This window comes from Aptenodytes patagonicus, chromosome 4 (genome assembly GCF_965638725.1).
Source record: "Aptenodytes patagonicus chromosome 4, bAptPat1.pri.cur, whole genome shotgun sequence".
NCBI classification, from domain to species: domain Eukaryota; kingdom Metazoa; phylum Chordata; class Aves; order Sphenisciformes; family Spheniscidae; genus Aptenodytes; species Aptenodytes patagonicus.
In genome coordinates, this window is record NC_134952.1 from 29,315,814 (window position 1) to 29,340,030 (window position 24,217).

The 24,217-nt window shown below is 39.3% G+C and overlaps 1 protein-coding gene across 2 annotated transcripts in view; it reads right to left on the bottom strand.

The window, feature by feature from the left end:
* The window catches only part of GABRA2 (gamma-aminobutyric acid type A receptor subunit alpha2), a 70,305-nt gene extending 46,653 nt beyond the window's left edge, over positions 1 to 23,652 (bottom strand). Inside the window, exons 1-3 of one of the 2 annotated variants that reach the window (XM_076336196.1) lie at positions 23,557 to 23,652; positions 22,421 to 22,509; positions 19,755 to 19,870 (exon numbers count right to left, since the gene is read on the bottom strand). In XM_076336196.1, coding sequence (XP_076192311.1) covers positions 19,755 to 19,870; positions 22,421 to 22,491 — 187 coding nt within the window. In that variant the 5' untranslated portion in view covers positions 22,492 to 22,509; positions 23,557 to 23,652. Of the gene's footprint in view, positions 1 to 19,754; positions 19,871 to 22,420; positions 22,510 to 23,187; positions 23,214 to 23,556 lie in introns of those variants that run through there. The other variant, XM_076336195.1, reaches the window with a different exon arrangement.
* Between the last annotated feature and the right edge of the window lie 565 nt (positions 23,653 to 24,217).

The window sequence follows — 24,217 nt, forward strand, 5'->3', positions numbered from 1 at the left end:
AGTTAGAGTTGGTATCAATGCCTTTGTCCACTCCATTATGCTATTTCTCCGGCTGCTGGGATACCCTTTCTGATGGTCTGAAGTCCTGCTGACTTGTTCCTCAGTAGAAGGGCTGGCTCAGCTGAAGTAGGCTGCTTGGCAGAGAATTTGTAGTGTCTGAAGTCTAAATCAATCACAGGTTGAGTAATGGAGATCGTCAGAAAAGTCGGATTAAAAGGTTCCTCATCAGCATTTACCAATTTGTCAAAATTGGAAATTTCCACGGAGGCAATTCAATTTTGAATGAGTTCCTTTGGACTGCTGCCTGCCAGGCAGTTTTCAAAACTTCTCTGCTTTTTTTCAAATGTCCCTTCTCAGCTGCCTGCATCTCTGAAGGGGTACACAGGGTTCCAGTGTCTGTGATGTGGGGTAGCTAGACGTGCAGGGTTGGGCACACCTGAGAGCTCTCCCTTTCCTGGAAAACTCTGAGGCAGGATTCTCTTTCTTGAAATAAATTTTCTGAATATTTCTCAAATTTAAGAATGATCTGTGTTTTGCTCATTCCTTCTCTCCTCTCACTAAAATAATCTATAATCCTTTCTTCGCAGAGAGTAGGGACAAAACATGCATGGCTCATCCTAAGTATGTTTAACAGAAGAGAAGAAAGGAGTGTGATCATTGTGAAGTCTTCAGAATGGACCATCAGCAAGGTTCCAGATGTTCGTTTGCATGAAGCTGGCTATATTATCCATTAATGTGTCAAAGCTATCTTCACAAGAAAACAGGCTAGTAGACTGGGTTGGACTTTTTTTTTTAATTTGAATTTTCAGTCAATAAAACTGTAAATCCAGGGTTTGGGCAGCTAAAATAAAAGCCAATCTGTTTGAGGTAATCCAAAACCATCAAAAGTGTTCTTGGTGGGACAGAGCTTTTAAAATATACATACGCAGTTCTAATGCATAGCATGAAACAATTTCTTACAAACATTATTTTAAATGTAGAGTAAATAGTACCCAGGAGAACACTGCAAGGCTGTAACTGAAGGGCTGCTACAGAATGCAAAAAAAAAGTGAAAATAAAATACTGCTCTTTAATTATGTCAACAAAAAAATAAAAAAGGAGGTCAAGTTGCAGTGCTGTGGGAGCCTTATCTGAGGATTTCTGAGTTTTTGTGGAAATGCTGTCAAAAGCTTGATGTTACTTCAATTATTTTGCTATAAAAAATTATTTAACTGGAATTGACATTGTTCTGACATTGTAATATGGTCTCCAAGGGCATGCTTGGCAATGTTGCCCAAAGGCTTTGAAATTGTCATTCATAATACAAGTCAGGAATTGCACAGGTGAAACAGCCAGGGTCTTAATCCATCAAACACTGTTCCAACTCAACATGCTGCCCTTATCTGACAAGCTTCTTAGTGTGTCTGTTGACAGCTCAAGGTACTCTGTGGCTGGTAGGGAATGGGGGTCAGAGGAGGTCATGCAACGTGGAGCCGTAAGAGCAGCAAAATCCATAGGAATGCAGATATTCCAAAATACTGTTCTGCCAGTTCTTTATATTTGGTTTTGGTGCTTTATGTGACAGTTTTATCTATCCAACTACTCAGCATCTTCATTCATTATCCACTGTTAAATTACAACAGTTTCAAAGTCACATGTGCCTACATAAATACACTTCCAATTTGTAAATTGAAGCCAACTGTGAGAAGAAACAAATTCACTTCCTTCTTTACATCAGTGCTTCATTTCCAATAGCCTCATTCTATCCTTGATCTATTGGCAAGACAATTTCTTAATATGAGCCATAAGTAAACTTCTCTTTCAAATCTCCATCTTTAACAAAGCATATGTAGAGCAAGCTTACCAGTAAGACCTAGTAATACCTGTAAGTGTTACTGTTAACAGTTGCTCTCTTGATTCACTTTGGTGTAAATGAGACCTGAATTGGGCGCTGTACTTGATTTCTCATGGTGTTGACTGAAACAAGAATATGTTCCGGAGAAAATATTCTGGAGAAAGATAGAGGAATCAAAAGCCAGTAGGCTAACAGACCCCAGCTGATCTCCCTCTGAAGAGCTTATATCCATTAACAGACATTATATCATATAAAAAATAGACAGGTCCATGTAAAGACTATCAGACCCTCCAAAGGCCTACACAGAACTCATGAAGTTGGGCAACCCTGTAAAGCGATACCGTACTCTTGAAATAAATATCATTACGTCATTTAGACTAACTGAATTCCTGGTCCTGTGTATAAGCCCATACTTGAATTGGAATTTTTATTTCAGAAAAGTAGTATTTATTATTCTGAAATTGAACATAGCTGGTCCAAAATAGCAGGAAAATATGAATCTGAGGGAGAATTTACTGTAATACAAAACTTCAGTTAAAAGTGGGTGTATCTTTAGAGATACGAGTGAGACTTTTTGACCATTAAAAAACCCACACATTAACCTGGAAAAACGTTTAGCTTAACTGTCAACATCCTTTTTTTCTGTGGCAAAAAATATGACTTGGGAAAACATTTTCAGATATGTTTATAGCTGAGCTAGTGTCTTTTTTAGGTGTAGGTTACCGACAAAATGTGCACAGAATGAAATGTAGGCATATATCAGCAACTCAAATAATGTGATATATCTCCACAGTCAGGTAATTACTCAGATTTGTCCTGTATGTAAAAGACACTGGTGCAAACTGTAAGAGCACTGTTTCCAGCTAGCAAATGGAAAATTAAAAAGTTCTCTCTGTGCCGAGTGATACATTTACACGTTACTAAGATAATTTTCATATGCACATGACAGATTTGGGGTTTAACTCTCACTCAAAAAGAAGAAAAGAGTGCAGATCACATACACAAACATTATCTTTACTACTTTTTCTTCTCTCTCTACCAAGAGACCTTTAATTTGCAAACCTTATTACTTCAGGTAACAAAATTAAACACATTTCCAAAGGGTCCTATGAATGAAGAGCCTTGGATACAAGTGACATTTGAGATGCAGTTTTAACTTTATTATAGGCTTCCTCCACAAGTTTGAGAAAGTCACTCAAGGGTAGGGCTAAAGACTGATTTTGGTGCCCAATTATCTCTTTAAGTATATTGGACAAGCTCCACAAAGTTATTTAAGCTCCAAGTTTCCACTTAAATCAATAAAAATTAATCTGAATGTCTCTGTGGTCCAGATCATAATGACTAAATTTTGCACTTATATTTGTCTGAATCCCCTTTAGTCCCAAATTCCTGTCTAACATTGTCAGTATCTAAAATTCCCTGGATGCTTATATTTCCACCTTAAGGCAAAAATATCCTGATGCTGCCAAGCAGCTTAAAGAACTGGCTCTCAACCAAGTCCCGACGAGTTCCTCAAACTATAAATAATTACAAATTTACTGGTCCAGAAAGACTTTGAGAGAGAAAGCAAGAAACCAAGCAAGAGTCTGATCCCACAGCCTAGCAGTACTCATGGGATGTAGCAGACATAAACTGAAGTCTCTGCTCAGTAACTAATTATTTACACAAAGCAGAAAAATTCCTTCCAAAGACTGGGTAAGCATGCCCTATCTTAGAAAATTCACTTTTGTGGTCAAGACAGACCCTGACACACAGTAACTTCAGTTCATGTCTCTGCTTTAAATCAGAGCATGCACTTGACAAGAGGTGCTCTCCCTCTCTCACAAGTTTCCATCATCCCAGGCTATCAGCTACTCTCATGGCTCTTTTCAGGAACGGAGGAATGACATGAGCTCTAGAGGGGGCACACCACTGTGAACAGATGAAGTAGAGACTGGTAATGTTTTCCCACCCAAACTTGGATGTTTCACCTGTGTTGGTAAGAAAAGGCTTCAGCTGCATGCCTCTCTCCAGTATTTTTTAATTAGTTAGCTTGACAGATCCCCACTCAGTTTATTGACTTTATGAACCACTTTTGCAGACAGTTAATGCTATGCCCACGCCATTTCTGAGGTGTGCCAACATGCCTAGCTTTCCCCATGTTCCACAAAGGAGACCTGGCTGTTTGAAGGAATTAATCCTACTATACGTGGGGTCCAGGAGATGTAGGCGCTGCCAAACCTAAGCCCTCAGTCTGTATGGGGCTGATTGGCCAAAGACTGTGAATGGCTCTACAGTCCAGCAGTACAAAACATAGGTCTCAGTCCATGCTCTGACACATACGTAGATATTGTATACACAGTAAAACATCTCCAGTGAAGAAACCACCCTCCCAGAACGATCAAAAGCCCTGTGTCTAGTTAACAGAGTTGGAAAGTGGGAGATGGATTCAGATCCCTTTTGCAAATCAGATAGAGAATAAATAAGATGTTTAAGCTAGAACGTACTTCATCCCTGATGAGAAGGCTACTGTACTGATGGGTGCAGCCCATATCACATCGGGCCAACCAATCAACCAATGTCTAGCTTGAATCCTGCCAGTACTTAAACATGAGAGAGTGTTTGAAGCAACCCAGAAGTGCATAACTTAATTGGTTCTTTGCACAGGGAAAAGAAGAAATGTAGAAACTCTCAGTCATTACTGTTGGACTTCATAGACTTTTGGCACCTCAAGTAACATTTTGACAATCTCAGAGGTATCAACTGCCAAGTGATTAAAACAGCAATTAACTACCTAGACATCTTTCTGGATTTTTTTTCCCTATCTTTTAAACAGAATATTTCTCCAATTTACAGGTTCATTGTAAAGATATTAATACAACATGGATGCTTTGGTTGTATAAACACTTGAGACAACTGAGTAATTATAAACAGTAATCTTGACTATGGTACAATCAACAAAGGGAGAAACAAAATGTTGAAAATAGGAACAAGAAGGAGTGAATGAAATCATTGGGAAGGGCAATTTAAACACATGGGTAATATGAAATCTGTTCCCATAAAGTCAGACTACCATGAAATCCACCAAATCTCAATTTGTTCCCTTTTCATTACATCCTCACATACCAAGAAAAAAGGAAAAAGAATTAAAAAGCATTCAGCTCTAAAATAAACAAATGTGAGTCATTTTTAGTTGGACTTGCACAAAATGTTCAATAGAAACATGAAAGTAAAAACCATAGTTGAGTTTGGCTGGAAGAAATGTGATCTTACTGAGATGGGTTACTTAAAAGGTTGAAGTAAAATGAACTTAGCTAACACACAACACACTTGGCAGCAAACCAAAACTACATGCCATTCAAATGAAAACTAAAACATCAGCACTAAACCTTATCCCTTTAGACACTTCCATCAGGAGGCAAAGAGATTGTATATAATAATCAGACTGATTAACAAATGGGACTACTGCATTGTTTAGATCAACTGGATGAGCATGATAAAGCTAAAATGAACCAGACTGCCCCAACACTGTCTAAAGAGTGAGACAGAGGAAGACAAAGAGAACAAGAGCACTCAAACAAGTCTGGAAATGGAAGGGAGCAGACTTTGATAAAGTGGAGCAGTAATTATTTGGACTGACCTGAATTGGTGTCATCACAGAAGTAAGGATGGCAAAGTTATTACTCCCATGCAACTGTATTTCCATCTACGCTGCTTAGAGGCTTATGCTATTAGAAAGGAAACCGTAACATGCAGGTAAGGCAGAACAATCCCCAAAATTATTTCAGATTTTAGAAACATATTCAGAAGCCTTTCTCTTTTTTTTTTTTTTTTAATTTTTGAATTTTGTGACCTTGGTACTTAGAGTCATGGAACATCCTGTCAAATTCTGCTGCATTACCCTTCTAGGCTAATTTCAGGTATAATCTCTGTGCTTTATTCCAAGTCACAGCATTTATAAACCATCCCATTTGATACACTCACTCTGACAGCCCCTCCTGTACTCCAAAACACATCTCCCCATAACAGCAGTATCACTTTAAAAAAGCAGCACCTTCAAGTTTCTCTTTACAGTCATGAAGTGGCCGAGCCTGGGCTTCTTAAGATATACCTTTATTGCACAGTGGCTCCTGACTCACTTGATTTTAGTTGCTAGCTTATTCACTTGTTTACCTCCTCTTACACAGGCCCAGGTGCTTTTCTAACCAAGATCATTCAGCCTAGATTTTCTCCAGGTTAGATTTCAGGATCCACTTTGGCTTATGCTAGTAACATGTCAACTTGCCAGGCAAAGTACAAGTTATGAGAGGTGGCTCTCCTTTAGTACCTTCCCACATTCCAATCATTAAAAAAAACCCCAAAATTCTCATAATTCCCTGGAAGAACATCAGAGGACAAAGTCCTTCCGCATCAAGGACATGTGAAATGGATGCAGAACTCACAGTGGAGTGACCAAGGAACTGTGGTAATACGTACATAATACATACCGGATTTCACCCTTTGGCTACACGCTACTTTTTCTAAGCTAAAACAGACACTGTCACAGTGCTTATTACCCTTGTTAATTATTTAATGAAGATTTGGGTAGCATGCCAGAGCCCACTGAAGTCAGTGCAAAAGGCTTCCCCTAGTGATGGCCAGCTTCAGAGGAAGCCTTTGGAGTATGCCTGTCTCTGTGGTCAGCCATGGCAAAAAGAGTTGGCACCCTGGAGCTGACAGACACCAGGATGAAGCTCTGGGAAGAACAGTCTTGCTTGTTCTGTGGCAAACACTCATTATCACCAGAGGTCGGCATCTTCCCAAGGCTTGCTGCTATCAGAGCAAAGTATGAAATTCACATGTTCTGAAGTCCCAAAGGCTGATGGAGCTCCTCTAGAGATCAACTGACTTAAGAAAGCATTGAAAATTATGATCCTTTCAGACAGATTAATTTTACTGTTCGTGTATAGTGCCTGGTTACTATAGTCCTGGATCGTACAGTCATTAAAAATGGAGCTACAGTTCTTTTATCTTTTGCTAGCCTTGTACTTTGCATTCAAGCATGACAAGAACCAATAGTAGAAAAAGGTAGTGCCTTTATTTAATACCTGTGTATTAGTGGGCACTCTTAATGCATTTTTTGCAGCAGGAGCCTCAAATATATTTTTAATAGGTAACGCTGTATGAAATTCTGTAATAGCATTTCAGAAGATTGTGACACAGTGCCAAAAAAACTAGACAGCATTCTAATCCTTCTATCAACCAGCCAGCAGTTCCTATTTTAAGCCAGGTGAAAAAACTATGAAGTACAGGAAATTAATGTTTATCCAGACTACTCTAATATTCTCAAAGAAGCTAGCATGGACTTACTAAAATCAGCTGGAGGTTGTGTGTATGTTAACACCCTAAACACCCAGGCTGCGTAAGAACAGGTAGGTACACTTTTTCTTTACACTTCCCTGATCCCCACGGTTGCTGAAATGCAGGGAAAGGAGGAATAGAGATATGGGTTCTGAGACACAGCACAAATCGGACTGGCTGCCAAGCTGCCTTTTTTTTATTCTTAACATTTTTTTGTTTGGCAGGACAACCTGTGGGATGGTCATGGATAATAAGCTTCTTGCTAAACAGGAGTCCTGACAAATGACGAGTTCATGGCTTGACCCTACAGAGAATCATATTAATACTTAAATCAAACAAGTACCCCCCAAATGAGCAAAAAATAGTAACATGGACAGTAATGGGGCAATCTTTTTTTTAAATCCCGTTTTAACATGTTACAGGGTTGTCAGTTACTCTTCTGTTATCTAGTTAATAATAAAATAAAAGGTCTTAGATTAAGTCTGTGTAATGTGCCTACAAGAAGTGCACTGTAGCACTCAAAAGTCCCATGGCTGAGTCACTTGAATGTCTCCAAGCTACTTTACAGATAGCAGTGTTTCCCAGAATCTTCCCTAAAACATACTCCCAGGATACTCCCAGAGCTTGGATTAAGCAGCCTCAAATTTGTCTTTTATGGTTGCCTGTGACAAAAGAATTCCCCTCTGGCTGTCCATGGGACTTTCAGAGCCCATCAGGCTTCTATATGTGAAAAGGCTACATATTTGGGACAGGAATCTGCTTTTAATATTAACAGGTTGGTTTTTTTACAGGCAGAAAATACAAAACAGTATTTTTTTTCTTTGAAAAAATGCCTAATATGAGTTTAACCAGAATCCAGTTTCTTAAAGTGCATATTCTTCTAAGCAGATACTATGGCTTTGTGAAAACGCAGACAGCGTCTACCACAGAATATTATTTTAAAACAATTGGTTATTTTAAAAATAGCGTATTATGCAGTAGCAAACAAGATTATCTGTTCATTTTTTTTATGGTCAACTAAAGACAAAATGCCTGGTAAAAAAATAAAGAATTCTCTGACAGCTTTTAGCACCCAGCAGATAGAAAGGGATTATTAAGGATGTGACCATTCCCTTATCTCAAACAATAGGCATTTATATTTCTCCCTTCTCATATTTATTTATTTATTTATTTTTCCAGGAGGAAATATCTTCCCTTTTGTTCAGAAACTGCATGAAGCAATGCAGCACCAAATTCACATTTAAAGATCTAGTAGAAAGAAGTTCACTGTTTGGTACTCAGTTAACACTATGGACACTGGTAAGGACAGTCCGTGAAATGCCATGGCACACCCTCAGGATGCCAGAGGGGTTTTATCAACACAGCACTGAATCGAAGGCTCAGATTTCTGTTTTTCCTCATTTATATACTCCACACTACAACTGTTCTTCAGCCTCTTCTCATCCAGAGGGACTTCATTCCTCATTCAGTGAGCCTATAAATTGTGACAAATGTAAATTACTTCAAAAAATGAGAATAAAAAGGCATCTACAGTAGCCTTTAGATTGTCAGTCAGAAGGAAATATCTAGAACATTAGGCTGGTGTATTCAGGGCAGGAATTGTCCCTTCAACCCACCTCTAAATTCTTAAAGATAAATGCAGATTCTCCTTCCCCTCCATTCCCTTTCTGCTCTGCTGTTCTGCTGAAAGGCTTACACACTTGAGGGAACAGAAAAGGATGGCTCTAATAACTCCCAATCTCCTGATAGAAGTGGTCTGGAGAACCTATTATCTTAGGACAACTGAGAATGGATACAAGAAAGAAAAAGCAGGGAATGTGTTGGAAGACAATTACCTCTCTCGGATGAGAGAATCGGCACCAAGCAATGGAGACCAAGAGAAGAAGAACTGCTAACGACAGGGCAATCTTTCAGTCAGAAGACACATTGCTTTCCTGAGATTCAGGTATTTAAGGGATCAAGAGGATGCAATTTTTTAAATTAAAACAGAAGAAGATGTTAAACGCAGATAGGTAACCCCAGGAAACTACATTCACATGAAAGATCACAAATGCAAGCAGCCTATAAACACTTCAAGAAAAAAAATAGGAGTTTCAAAAAACAGCTTATTTAGAAGTCATCTTCCAGGTGGAATATATCTCCTGCATAAACCTCTCCGCTCAGGTCAAATCTGTGTTAGAAATTATGTGACCTGTAAAACAGAGCACTGTACTGGGGCTTGGAGACATGGATCTGTTCCATTACCAATGGTGGATCATACCTCCCGGTTACTTCACCCTCACATACCTTTTGTATTTACTCAGATATAAAAGCCACCCCTTCTGCAAAGTAGTCTGAGTTCTCTCATACATTTTCAGTGTCACTGCTGTGAGAAAAGCCATGATGTACATCTAATGGACATGTAGGTTTTACAGCGTACATCAATTTTTAACTGATTCTTATTGAATTATATGTTTCAGAACATAGTGAAGGTCAGTGGTCCATGGCACTGAATTCGGACTGCAGTCAACTCTATTAGTCATAACACTACAAGATTACAAGACACTTAACTTACAGTTTGTAAAAAACACAGATTAAGCAGATGGAACGTGGGGCATCCATGTTTTTCCCAAACAAATTGCAGATTAGGATGCATGATCTCTACTGGTTCAACAAAAAAATGCATGTGCAGGACCAAATATGTATGTACAGACATAAAAAATAAATGTAATTTGGTCAGATACAACTAAATCCAATCTCTAACTGCAGCTACAGAACTTTACTAAAATGTTTCATGTCCTCTGATGTGCACAATAATCCCAGGTAAGAGGGAAATTGATTTACGCTGTTTTCACAGAGTTAACTGCTCTAATTATTAAATAGCCCTCAACATATGGCAAGGAATTACGGAATGTAAATCAAGAGCCATGTGCTACAAAGTAATCACACAAATGGTTCCCAAATAGCAACACCACTTCCAGAAGGTTAGCAGAATCATACCTTCCTGATGTACAGACAATTTCAGAAAACCAGTGCTGACACACTCTGCGTTATAAAGCAAACTATTACTAGGATGACAGTGGTAAACAAAACTTCCTTTAGCTTGTGATTAATTTAATTCGAGCATTAACCTGGAAAAAACAGACATAAAAATGTGTTTAAAGATTAATCTTGGCATATTAAAGTGCTTTGATTCTTATCATTAAAATTTATTAGACTTTTCACAGTATTAATTCAAAATCTTCTGCTGATGTTTTAATTTAGCCTGGTGAATTGTACAGTAACACAAAACATTATCTGATACATCCTCTATAGCTGCTTTTTGAGACAGATGACTCATTGTTGAAAAACATTAATGTCAGAAATTTAAATACATGTATATACCATAATGATAAAACTGCTTACGTTATTCTACTTTCAAATTTCCAAAGGATATTTGAAAAAACTCATTCAGCTGTCTTAATCTGCCAGTTGTTTAAAAGTGGCTAATGTTTAGTATCACCATTTCATCTCCCTCCTTCATTCTCCAACTCTTTTGTCCTGCCCTCCTGCCCTTTCCTCTGTTCCTTGCTCATAGTGGTTTTTCACCTTGGCTTGTATTGCCCTAATGCTAGGTTGTTGAAAAACAGCGTTATGTTCTACTTCGTATCTGTTTCTTGGAGTCTTTAGAAGCTACTGTTAGATACTAATAGTAGCCACTAATAAGAGCTACTAATACCAACAATTAATACAGACCAAAATACTGTAAAAACCAAAGCAGATGCAGTTTTAATGTACAGGCAATTACAAAGTCCTTCTGCATGATCCTTGTTGATGAAATACCTCTCTACACACTACTAATTCTAAAAATTGGATGCACTAGGTTGTGCATTGAAAAGGTTATTCTTAAAAATGGTCATGATATGGTGGCACACCAAGAAAACAGAAGCAGGAATATGTAGTCAGGAATACTGCCAGAACAACAGATCTATCTCAGACCACTCAACAACACCAACAAAATGGTATTGGCACAAAAGGAAGGCCGTACAATCTGTGGGTAGAGAAGGATCTTTGCTTTCTACCAACCCAAGAGTCTGCCTTCGCATCATTTCAACTTCCCCAATCTAGTTTCATTAGATATGAAATCTTTCAGGCAGCTGGACGTAAGCGACTGTACCTGGGAGGAGGGTAAGGCAAATCTGGGTTTCATACCACAAAAAAAATACGCAACATTAGACAGCTCTATTTACATGGCATGTCTGGCCTGGATTTGGGGAAAGCTATATTTAGACGGAGTGAAATAAACTCATGGAATTTTGGTCAAAAAGCAGAGTTGGGCATTTTCTAGAAGAATGTATGAAATCGATAGGTATTTAGAAAGGGAAAAGGCAACTATGAAAACAGAAGAACAAAAAGAAAGACGTCCGTCAGGACACTTCAGAAGAGCAGGGTTTAGAGGTTCCCGGGAGCTTCCTGATGAGGTGTTGAGCTCTAGGACACACAGTGGTGTACAGCTTTTCAGTTCCCTGTACGCTGTCCATCTAGTGATGACAAAGTAAACCGGGAATGATTCAATGAAATACAGTGCCTCTCCTTTAAAATACTGTCTTTTCCCATGTTTAACCCTTTTCAGGACTCCAGGTTATGGTGATAGTGGGAAAAATGTGGCAAGAGTCACTTTCAGTCTTAGTCAAGTCCCAGCTTCTGCTGAATGTTAGAAAATCCAAGGCAAAGACCATAAAAAAGGATATGACCTCTGCATTTTTCCAGACCCTTCCCGTTTACCCCAAATCTTCTATTCATCACAGTGGATTGTTTATGAATAATAAGCTCAAGAGTTGTACAACACTGTGCATTCTGCTGTCCATAGGCAGTCTAAACCTTTCATCTACACAGGTATTTTTATTCAGCTATATCTTCTAGAACTAACATTCTAAATGTAATTTTTCAGAGTTGCCAATTAAGATTGAAAACTTCAGCCACTATTTCAATGTCTTGCTGGTTGTAAGTCACAGAATCTTAGAATAATTCAGTTTAAAAAGCACCTCTGGAAGGTCCAAAGCAGAGCCAGCTTTGAAGACAGATCAGGTTGCCCAGGTCATACTCTGTCAAATTTTGAGTGTCTCCACAAAGATGGAGACTCCACCACTTCTCTGAGCAACCATTACCTCTGCAACTGTGTTGAAAACCACCATCATTGGCCTAATAGTCATGAGCTTGCCTAGTAAAGGTAAGGAGGGGAAAAAAAGTAATATTTATTCTTTTTTTATCACTTTAGATTATGTCTCATAAATAAAAATAGTATTGTTACATTGTTTTCACCACAGTCAGGCCTTGAATGGAGTAGAAGCAGTTGTGCTATGCAGAATGTAAATACATAGTAAGAGGTGTGACTCATGGCAGTTTTTATTTATGGGGTGCTAAATACAGGAAATATACTTAAATATATATTTGCCATTAGAGGCTGCAAGAACTAAGGTTAAAAAACCCCAACCTTTTCTAAACAAAGAAGCTGAAGGAGTTCTGCATGTCCATTTAATCCCAAGTTTTTAGTTTCCATTGAAAATAAAATGTCAAAACTTGCCAATGAACTGTCTTGAAAGAAAGTTATGCATGACTATCTGCTTAAACATTGGTTGTTGTCACATGAGCAGAAATCAACATCACTAAAACAGTGATGCCTACTCATATCACAGTATGATGTAACTACCATTTTTCCTTAAATCAAACACACTCCTAAGGTTCATTTTTCCAGCTCTGTGAGGGACAGTGTATTCCAAATATTGTCTGTGTCCTATATATCTAAAACGAAAAAATTCAAAGAGCATCAATGCTTTTATTAACTGCTGGTTTAACAGTTCTTCACCAAAACTTTCTTAATACCTTTAGATGATTATACAATTGAGTAAGAGACCTCTATAGCTTCCTTCTTACGTTCTTTAGTTAGCACTCTTTTTTTGGTATAACTTATTAAAGATAAGATTTGAAACGTAACTTTCTGTGTGTCTCCTATACAAAGAATATACGAAACTGAGTACTCCATGGCTACATCATAGCAGTAAACATTAAAGGATTTCCCTGATACTGTTTATAAGCATACCTTTTAGTGTAACCCAGAATACTATTAATTTTGTATTACAAAATGTGTCTCTGTTGCCACAGAATGACTAACATTTTTTTCATTGTAAGCAACATATACATTGATTTCTACATTTTAAATTTACTTTTTGCTTGGTTAAAATCCACTACTAAAACTCACGAAATCCATTAAAATCCCCCAAAGATATCCTGGATGAATTTCTAATGCGCTTAAATATTTCTGAAAACGTTTCAGAGTTAGATTATTTAAATAATAATTGTATTTCCAATTCAGGTGGCATTACATAAATTGTATCATTTCACAAGGGTAATAAAAATTTTGGAACTGTAATATTGCAATCCTTTGGTACTTGGCTATTAAAACTAGTCAGACTGAGTGAGAAGCAGCTCTGTATTTCGGATAGCAAACTCGTTGCAAGATTTATGTAACATGATAAGAGGCCTTAGTGGGAAGCAGTCAACAGTAGAATACCTGGGTATCAGCAAGGCCACTGCTTTTCAACCAGTTTCTAAATAACCCAGAATAAATGTATTGCTGAAAAAAGGAGATATTTATCTTAGCCCATCAAATCTGGCTGAAAAATTAAACCATCCCATCAGTCTGATTTACAATGAGCTCCAATGAGCTCCAATGAGCTCCACAGAAATCTGCAGTATTTGCTTTCATGTCTTCCTTGTAGCTGAGATAAAAGTAAGCAAAGCCTTAATTCAGCCTTGGTGTCATCAGCAGTATTTCTAGCATTAGAAGCAAATGCTGATGCTTTGCCAGGAAAAAAAAAAAAAGTACGGAATATACATGTTCAGTGAACTGGGAGATCCTCCCAGACAAGCTCCTTTATGGGCATATAAACTTTACTGTAAAGTACCTAGATTTTTGTTAACTGTTGTGAAGCATAGCATTTTGCCACTTTGCACAGTGCAACACTTTCCCCAATTGCAATACTCCGCACAGTTGTAATGTTAATTTTATTTTGATGTCTTCACTGTCGATTTATCCACAGAATTTCAATAAATAAATAAATAAATAAATAAATAAGTAAATAAGTTTTGTTTAGCTGCTCAGCCACTATCCTATCCTACATCATTTTTGCTGGTTTGTTCTTCAGTATCACAACAGTTTCTGAGGGTTTTTTATCCTTCCACTTTCCTAATGATTCATTCCCTAGAATGCTTGTAGCTACTGAGTTAGTTCTGTTCTTGGATTTTAGCACCATCTGCATGCCCTGGATAACTAATTAAATGAGATTTTCATATCCTCCTCTCTATTGCTTTTCCATTTTTTACAAGGAATGCTTTTTGCCAGTATACATTATCCACAACTCTAACATAAATTAATCTGAGTTTCTCGCTGACTCCTCTGAAAGCACTATTATGGCCAGATTCCATGTGACCCTTCCAGGTATGCCCAAGAAAGAGCATACAGTAGTTTACTCCTTTGTATCCTGGCATAACTACATAGATAGTGGGCTTTCAGAAAATGCAAGTGCTGCTCTGAATTGCTCTGCACTAGCCCTGGCAGAGAGACATTACCATTTCCAAAAGATTAAACTGGAGCAAGTAAGGGCTAAGGAAGCAACCAGAACTGAGCAGGGGAACTGCACTTTTTCCTTTAAAAACAGTAGTGAAAGCTTTCCTGTAGTGTTCTGCAGCACAAATAGTCAAAGGACCTTCTTTTAGGATACCCTGAACATGTATTAAGCATGATGAGGCTGACAAACACCACTAAGTTTTGAATGCCCAGCTGGGGGACTGCTACAGCTACGAACTCTTCTAAAGATGATTAAAAACTCTGAATCACAGAGATATATAAATATACTGCCCTAAATTTAACATATTCCAGATTATCAGCATATGATCATGGCCTTGTTTCCTGGCAACTGAAGACATACAGCTCTGATAAACACACACACGCATACACACACACACATAGATATATATATATATATCTCCTGATCTGGGGGGGGGGGAAAGAGTTTTCTGTGAAAAAATGTTTTTTTTCTCTTTTAGCTCATATTGGTGAGCACATCATACAACTTTTAATCACAGAGTCTGATACTCTATACTACTACACTGATTCTATGCAACAATATATCCAGTGCTGCAAAGACAAATGATCATACCCGCAAGTGCTCGCGGCTCACCATCTCTCCGACAGCAATAATCAGCAATAATCCTTCTCAGTTCTCTTTGGTTTTCCTGCTCAATTTATTTACAAAATGTTGTGAAAAAAAGGTTTTGGTATGTCTATAAGTGAAATGCAGTGGAGGTTCTTGTTTAAAGCAATCAGAACATCTGAAAGTCACCTTGCAGCAGAGATGGATCCTTCAAAATGGAACCACAGAGGCATTTAGTTTTCACCTACCTACTGTCTGATCTTCCTCAGGTTTTTTAATAACTAACATTCAACTCTTTGGTTACAATGAGAATACCATTCCTGAAGCTGGTGAGACTGACCACAGTTTGTGGAAAGATCCTCAAACTGTATAAATTTGCATAGCTCTTTTCGATGTCAGTATAGCAGTTGAAAATCGGGCCTTCAGGCTATTAAGGTCAGTCCTCTGGCCTTGTAACTTGCCTTTGTGGTTTTATTCAAGATTTAAATTTTATATTTTCGAAGTCTTGTATTCAATTATATTTTATAAATTTGGGAGAGTAGAACAGACAGAAGTTCTATAGCTGCCAGAAATTGCCAATTTCCAACATAAGAAAGCAAAGCAGGCTGAATAGCTTATGGAGATGGTAAGACTACTGAAGTATCCAACATGATATCAAAATCCTAGCACCATCTCCATTCCTTCTCCCTTCCTTCCTCTTTTTCATCTTTACAAAGAAGCTACCATTTTAAAAAATAGGTATGTTTTTGCTGATACACCTGGTACGCAAGAACATCAACATACTAAAAAAGGGGATTGCCTTAATCTGTGTCCCTTTTTCCTTTAATCGTGTCTGTCCATGGGGCAGGGGAAAGCAGACAGAGCAGACAGATAATTCAATCACTTCCAGATTCGAATGCAGCTATATCTCAGCTTCAACGTTCTGTTGTCTCATTATTTGAAGATCTAAATTCTCTTTTGCTCCCTTGCTTAGCTTTAGTGTCCATTGTTTTGTGGATTTCTTTTTCTATATGCTAATAAAAATCAAAGGATTTATGGAACAGTGCTACCCTAAGTGTCTTGCAAACATTACAGCAAATAAATAGAAGAAAATACCTTCATGATTTTGAAGAAAATCATAAACAATCAAACTCTCTCTGACTTGTCATTTGCATGGCTGTATTTCATACAAATTAGTGCTAATGACATAGGGAATTTGTTTTGAAACTGAACTTGTAATTTATTTTGATGTCTAAACAGAAACGGCATGGAATGTTTGGGTAAAATAGTTCATGTCAGAACTGAAAGTGCAGTCAGGAGTGTTCCAGCTGCAATCCTGTGCTTAGCATAAAATGAGTACAGAGAAAAATTTATCTCCTCTTGAGTACCCTCATGCCCATCCATACCAACACAGTAGGTCGGGATATTATCTAAGTCATATGAGATGTCTCTGGCTTCAGGGGACAGTGCAGTGTCTTCTTTTCCCTGCCCACACCCATTTTGCAGGCTATTTCATCACTATAGTGTTCATACATCATCCAAGGATCCCAGCTGCTAGGACAGCCAATAGCCAACAGCCAAAACCTGTTTATATGACAGAGTTGCATCACCAGTAAAAGTTAAAGCTGCCTTAACAGTTTATAGAAAATAGTACTCAGTTCTGAAGTGTATCGATGTATCAGTAAAGCATCAAGTTACATACTGTAAGTACTCACACCAAGTCTCCCAGTAAAATTAATCATAAATCTATTCCTAAATTCAAGAACGAATTCCCAAATCCAAAACACTGTACCAGCTACTAGAAAGGAAATTAACTCTATCCCTGCCAAAACCAGGACACAAACAGACAATTACTTAGTTGAATTTATATATACAGTCTTTGAAGGAGCCTATGCATTTCCATTTTGTTGGTCGATAACTAGCTAAAATGCCAGTGTTAAGCTAACGCTTTTCATTATTAAAAACATTTTTAAGATGAATAATTCTTTCCAATGAGCTGAAATTTTGCTGTAAGACATCTCTGAAAATGCCTTTCACAACAGGTGAAAGTGGGCTGGTGAACAACTCTTGCTTTCAGAAGACTTTAAAAGAATCCATCTCAGACCCTGGACTATTTCTGTGGTAGCACATGTTAGGCCAGATTGTGATCTCAGTCATAGTAGTGTAGCAGGATAATGCAAGCTGCTATGCCAAAGTAAATGCTCTACTGGTTTCAACTGAATTATTTCAGAGTCATATAAATGCAAGTGGAACAGAACTGAGACTAAGTATATTAAATTAATGACGTGGCATGGTCAAAATGCAGTAGTCTATGCAAAAACACTTTCAGAAACTATCAGGACTCACTAGGCACATAGTATTTAAAAAAAAGATGAATTATTTCCATTTTTATTTTCAGAGTGCAGGTTAATAGAGAAAAAGGAATAGTGCTACAAAATTCCTGAAATATGAAACTCCCTAATTACTATGCATTATGTATAAAAGCAGTGTTTGGTATATGTCATATCATGGATTATCACAACTGGCTTTTACAAGCCTTCTTTTATATAAGAATCCCTCCATCCACAACTGAAGTGTTCTTGCAGATTAAGATTAATGTATCATGAATCATCATGGTTTAATATGCATTACAGTTTCATTTCACACATGTTCTGCATGGGTTGATTGCCATGTATGCCAATATCAAACAGATGTTAATGCTTTAATTTTTATGCTCCCAAAGTATATTTTAATTACCTTGGAGGCTTGCCAAAGAAAAAGAGGAAGGTATTTTGAAGTAGGTTTAATGGAAAATTTAAAATAAAAATCCATTAGAAAATTATTTTTTAAATTCATGTTTTCAACAATATAAATTCTAATATTAAAAAGAATACATGATATGCAAAGGAACTGCAGACTGCTCTCATTAAACGGCACATTCCTTTTTGTAAACAAGAAAAGAATTATTCATTATTTTTCTAATAAAAAACATGATTTTAAAAGCCCTGCCAATTAAACACGAGCTTTGTGATATGAAATGCTTCTGCAAGTCACCTGCAAGGCACTGTATGTTTATACTATGTCTAAATTCTTAAATTCGGGCATTTTGCAAAGAAATTGAATCTCTATGTAAAACATCACTGTATAAATTCTCACATCAACAGTGGTGTATGTCTCACTTTATGGATCATCTAAATTAAAAAATCCTTAAATATAAAATATTTCACAAGTCTCCACTGTACAGAGGCCAGAAATGGAAATGAAAAGATATCCTAGGTTAAGATTAATGTATAATGAGAAAGCTGTTTCCAGCCAGCACCAGCTCCCACTTTATGCTGTGTCAGATGCAAGCCAAGATTCTCCAGAACCAGAAGAGCAGCGGAGCCACAGGTCAGGATGGAAGAGAGTTGGCTAAAAACTGTGAGCTTTAACTAATTCCTAATTTGATCAAACGGAGTTGTTAGAGTAATTTCCATGGAAGTTAGAGCAGGTCTCTAGCTTTGGGCCTGGTCTTACTGAAATCAACAGGAACAGGAATGGCTCCCAGGGATTTTGCACTAGAATTAGTTTTAGCAAGCTGAAACAGTCTCCAGGTTGAAAATTACAATTACCAAAATGAATAATAGTAACAGTGTTATATTTGATAAATAAATATTTATGTTAGATAGTATAAACAGCAGATAAACAATAACAGTAGATAAAATATTATCAAAACCAAGATATTCTGCCCCTCTCCATACCATAGAGATCTTTTTGCACAGTAATACTTCCAACAGCAGACAAATTATTTAAATTTCTTGCTTATATACTTACATGAGCTGGCATACAGCTTTAAAATGAAAATGTGAACTGACATTTTGAAAAATAACTGACAGTCATGGCACAAGAGTGCAGTGATCTCTGTCCTCCAATATTCCCTTTTTTCTTTTTTTTTTCCAAATGCCCAAATACATGCAAGGTACCTAGAAACAAAATGCTAATTACCAGTGAAACCCTAATTCCAAGGAAGTCAAAAATACAACATCCCCATTGAATTTACCGGGATGAGGGATGAATCTAAAATGTTATGTGTTACACACATACACACAAAACACTTGTGCAGATTTCTGAAAACATACACTCATCGCATTGCAGGGAATCAAGCCTGCATTCCTTGCTCAACCAAAATTCCCTGACTGGAATAACAGCTTTAGACGTTATCTTTGTTCTCATTCTGGTTTACTATGTTAAATCACCAGATTTTTTTTCTTTTTACTTAAGATAAATGTGTGAAAGTGCCTCCTTTCCATTCATAGATGTTATCTTCCTCAAACTTCAAATGATTCAGCTGGGTGAATACAGAGTTATAAATAATTTATCAAGATACATACCAGTTGTTAGGGGAAAAAAAACCCTGAAGGAAGAATATCACTGCATAAAATCTGAACATTAAAACTGTTTTTTTAAAATCAATCTTTAATTGTTTTTATTACCTCCTAATCCAGGTCTGAGACGATTATCATAACCATCCAGAAGTCTGTCTAGAATTCTTGTAAAGATGGTGATGTTATTCTTAGCTTCGTCTTCCAGGGAGTCAGCCAGCACTGATCTAAATGGACATTTTACATTTTAGAGAATGCTAGATATGTTTTAATGTACACTCAACATGCAGTTTTTGCAGGCTGGCCTTGAATATTTAACTTGCTGCCCTCTAACAGGAAGGGTGTAGTTAAGAGTATATGAATACACAATTTATATATAACATATTCAGAAACATAAGAGTCGACAATATACTATCTAAAATTTCCAAAAGTCATTTTCCAGTAGCCTCTACTTCTAGTCAACATTGCACCACCGTGAGTGCTACTTCAAGCTCCACGAACACATTTGGCTGTGCAGGTGCAAAAGCCTAAAAGAGCTTCCCAGGCCTCGGTGGCACGTCACTCCCGGACTGATAACCCGGGTTCCCACACACAAAACTGTCTCCTTCCAGCTCTATCCTATCTGTCCTCACCTAAGTATACTCTCTCTCTGGATAAATCCTGTGGATATGCTTCCACCCAATGGTCATGTAACGTACATGACGAGAAGAACTAACATGAGGGAAAACTCCAGCGATCATGCTCAGGGAGTCCTCTGATGTCAGTATTTGGTGGGTGGGAACAACGATGCTGACTAGCAAGCTGCAGGATAGCTGTGGATAGCCTTCATGTTTCTAAAATGCTATTTTGTTATAAAAAGCACTATCTGATGTTCCACCAGATGCAGACAAACCTTATAAAAGCTGGATAGAAAAAAATCGTTAATGAAGTGTCAAGAAGACTCTATAGATTGTTTCAAACTTCCCCGATAAAGAAAGAGATGTTACAGCCTTTATGGGTCATATCTCTGTGGAAAACACTAGGGGCTGGAACATGAATCTGCTGCCCAGCCAGCTGCAGTGTTGAACAGTCCTCCCGGAGCTGGACACCCAGACCAAAGGTTTTGTGTACTAGGGAAACGCTCCCATGCAGAAAGCCTTACACATGCAAATGTTACTGTGCCAACATTGTTAAGCACCGTGCATGTGAAATGCGTGAGCTCATCAGTCTTACCTACTTAACACCGGAATATTAGTATCAAGGAAGTAAAGCACCATACGCCACACGCATTATCATTTATATCTTTTTCAGCCACCTAAATTTTTAACCTGAAATGTTTGAGTATTTATCATCTCTAAATGAAGTACTGATAAAGGCATTCTGAATGCCATAAAAACAAGCATGTTTTCTTCCTCCTCCAAACCAGAAGTAGGTTTGGGTGACATTTTCTCTAAAGCAAGCTATAAAATGATTAAAGACAGGGCTCTATGTTGGTCCCCATTCAACAGCACGGAGGAAGTATTTAAATGTAAATCATTGCAGTCTGTGCTTTCCATCACATAAACCACAGAATCGACCCAAATCAGATTAACTTATAAAGAACGTACCAAAATGTCATGTGTGATTTTACTGATGTGTGAGTTTTTTCTTCATTTTAATTACTGGATGGCTCATTTTTTATTTTTAAAATGTATTTCTGTACTGTAAGTCTCTGCCATTTTTTAAGCTTCTTTTTGAGAGACAACAGTTTTTGAACTCAAGATACCACTAAAAAATTAGATCACACAATTATATCAAATTAGGGTCGAATCCTGCAAACTTTACTCAGGCATAAACTCCTTAATTACGCATGTAGTCTCTTTGACGTCAGTGAGATTACTCACTTGAGTAGGGTTTGCAGGATCTGGCCCACTGTGACTCAACTAATACTGCACCATAGTTAGGCATAAAGTGAAATAGGAAACATAGTTTCAGGAAATATTTTGTTCACTAGAAAATAGACAAAAATAAATGCAGACTTTTGAAATCATAGGAAACTTGCATTTTTTAGCTTACGACCCTTGCCGTATTAGGACAAGACCTACTGCAGTCAGAAGCAAAGCAAGTACACCGAAGTTACAAACTACAATTAATTGCATGTTTAGGGACTGTGGGCAACACAAAACTATTACGTGATTAAAATTACTTTCTCTTATGTTGTCACTTTAGAAATGGAGAACTTCAAACAACATAAGAAAAGTTGATTAATAAATGAGGCTATTGTTTTATTATATCTGATTGTGAAGTTGTATGCTATCTCCACCTAGAGGTTTAAAGCTTAAGTATCATTTTGAATTCTGTTATGTTGACTAAAAAAAAAGACCAAAAAAAAAAAGGCATGCCCGTACTAAAAAATATGCAAGCATTATTTGAGAGACTGTGATTTGCTATTTGACTTCACGATAATCTATTTCTCCATCTTAACTGTTCTGTATGGTACAGAATCACAGTCATACAGTAACTCCAATAAATCTTTAAGATCCAACAAGGCATTTAAAGGAATTATTTTTTTTAATGGTGAAATAAAGCACCAATTCACAAACTGTTTAAGGACAAGAGATTAGGCTTATATGGTCCCTAGACTACCTTCTACTGCATTTGCTCTGGAAACTATGCAATACTGCATTCAAACAGCTGAGAAAGATTTTTTTATTACATTACTACATACTATACTTTTATAACCTCTCACACAAGCGTACCCTTAGCAGACCGTTAACAGACACGTTTGTACTGAGCAACAAAATTAAACATCCTCTCACCTTGTTGGTAGCCACACCAATAAAACGAGAAGAACCAACTGCATCTCGGAGAGTGCCAGCTTCCTCTTCATCGCTGCTCTTCGCGAAACCTAACCGTGCAAGAAAAACACAAACCCACTCTCAGCTACAGTCAGTCTCCGCCAAGCAGTGCTTTCAACTTAACCCGAGGAAAAATATGTCACTTCAGTGGAGAAAGGAGACCACCGGGTTTCTGCAGCACTTTTCACTCCTAGCAACTTATTGTATCTCCATCTTTCCCAACGATCCTGCTCTGTGCAAAGAGGCAACGTATGATCAAAAGTGGCACGCGAGCAGACGCATCAGATGCTTTCCTTTTCCGTAAGCTGAAAGCCCCAAGACGAAAAGGAACAAAAAATAAAAAACGTATGTATAAAAAGATGGGGGGTTAACCATTCCTCCCCTCACTACGGCACACCGCAGCCGGGGGGGGCGGGCGGGCGGCGGGGGGGAGTCATGCCGTTCGCAGGGTCTCGGTGCGGGGACCGCGGGCGAGCCGCCCCCAGCCGCCGCCGAGCGCCCAACGCGTTTGACGGCTGCTCGGCAGAACACCGGCAGCGGCCGCCGCCGCGGGGGGCGCGGGGCGGCGGCGGGGGGTAGCCCCCGCAGGGCGACAAGTTGCGGACCGCAGCAGAGCCCTGCCACGGGCAGGCGCTGCCCGCGGCCGCGGGGGACCACGCCGCGGCCGCCGGGGGCGACGCCGCCGGCCCGCGCTGCCCGCGGCGGGCGGGGACCCCCGGGGACCCTACCTGGGAGCAGCGGGCGGGCGGCCGGGGCGGGGAGGGGGGGAGGGAGGCCGCCGACGGCGAGCGGGGCAGGAGGCGGCGGCGAGCGCGGCCAGCACGGAGCGGCTCCCGAGCGGCGGGCGGGCGCGCGCGCGTGCCTGGGCGCGCGGGGGGCGGCGGGCAGCGCGCGTGCCGGTGCGCGGAGGCGGCCGGGGCGGGGGGGCGGCGCGCGTGCCGGCGCGCGCGGGTGGCGGCGGCTCCGCGGGCGCGGGGCTGCCCCGCGGGGCGCGGCGCGGCGGGGTGCGCGGGGGCGGCGCGGCGGGGGGGGGGGTGTCGCGGCGCCGTGCCCGCTGCCCCCGGGCCGGCGCGGGGGGCAGGGAAGATGCAAGTCACCCTGCTGAACGGCGGCTCCGGCCAGAGGGGCTTCCGTGGCCTTACAGCCCTCGCGGAGCGGGCGGGCGCGGTAACTTCGCCTGTGCGCGAACGATAAGCAGCATGAAAAGCGATCCCCAGAACGAGAAACCAGGTTTCCCGTGGCCCTTCTCAACCTTTTAGTCACCTCTTGTTAAGTACGTGTTTGACGGGGCATAACCCAACCCACCACCCTGCGCCCTTTTCGGTCTGCCGCGGGGGTGATCGCCGGTACCCGGCTCCCACCCTCGCTCTGAGGCTGTCTCATTAATATTCCTTTCCCCACTTGCCCATTGGCACAGGCTAATTGAAATGCAGAGAGAAGAGAAGTCTGTCATTTAAAGTGAGCTCAGGATGCAGGCAGCCAAGAAAACAAACCGTCCTTTTTTTGCTCAGATTGCATTACTTTCTGTTGCATTGTCTTTTAAAGCACGTTGCCCTCCTTTCTTACACCCAGTCCTTCTTTGGTAGTAACTGGACCGCTGCTAGGATTCATTCCCATTGATTTTAGGTTTTCCAGCGGAAGTAGATCAGGACAGGCTTGACAATTAAAGATAAGGGTTTATATTTAGAGTACCCTCATTTTGCATTGTTAACTCGGAAATAATTAAATAACACCAGCCATAACATTGCAGCTTTTTTT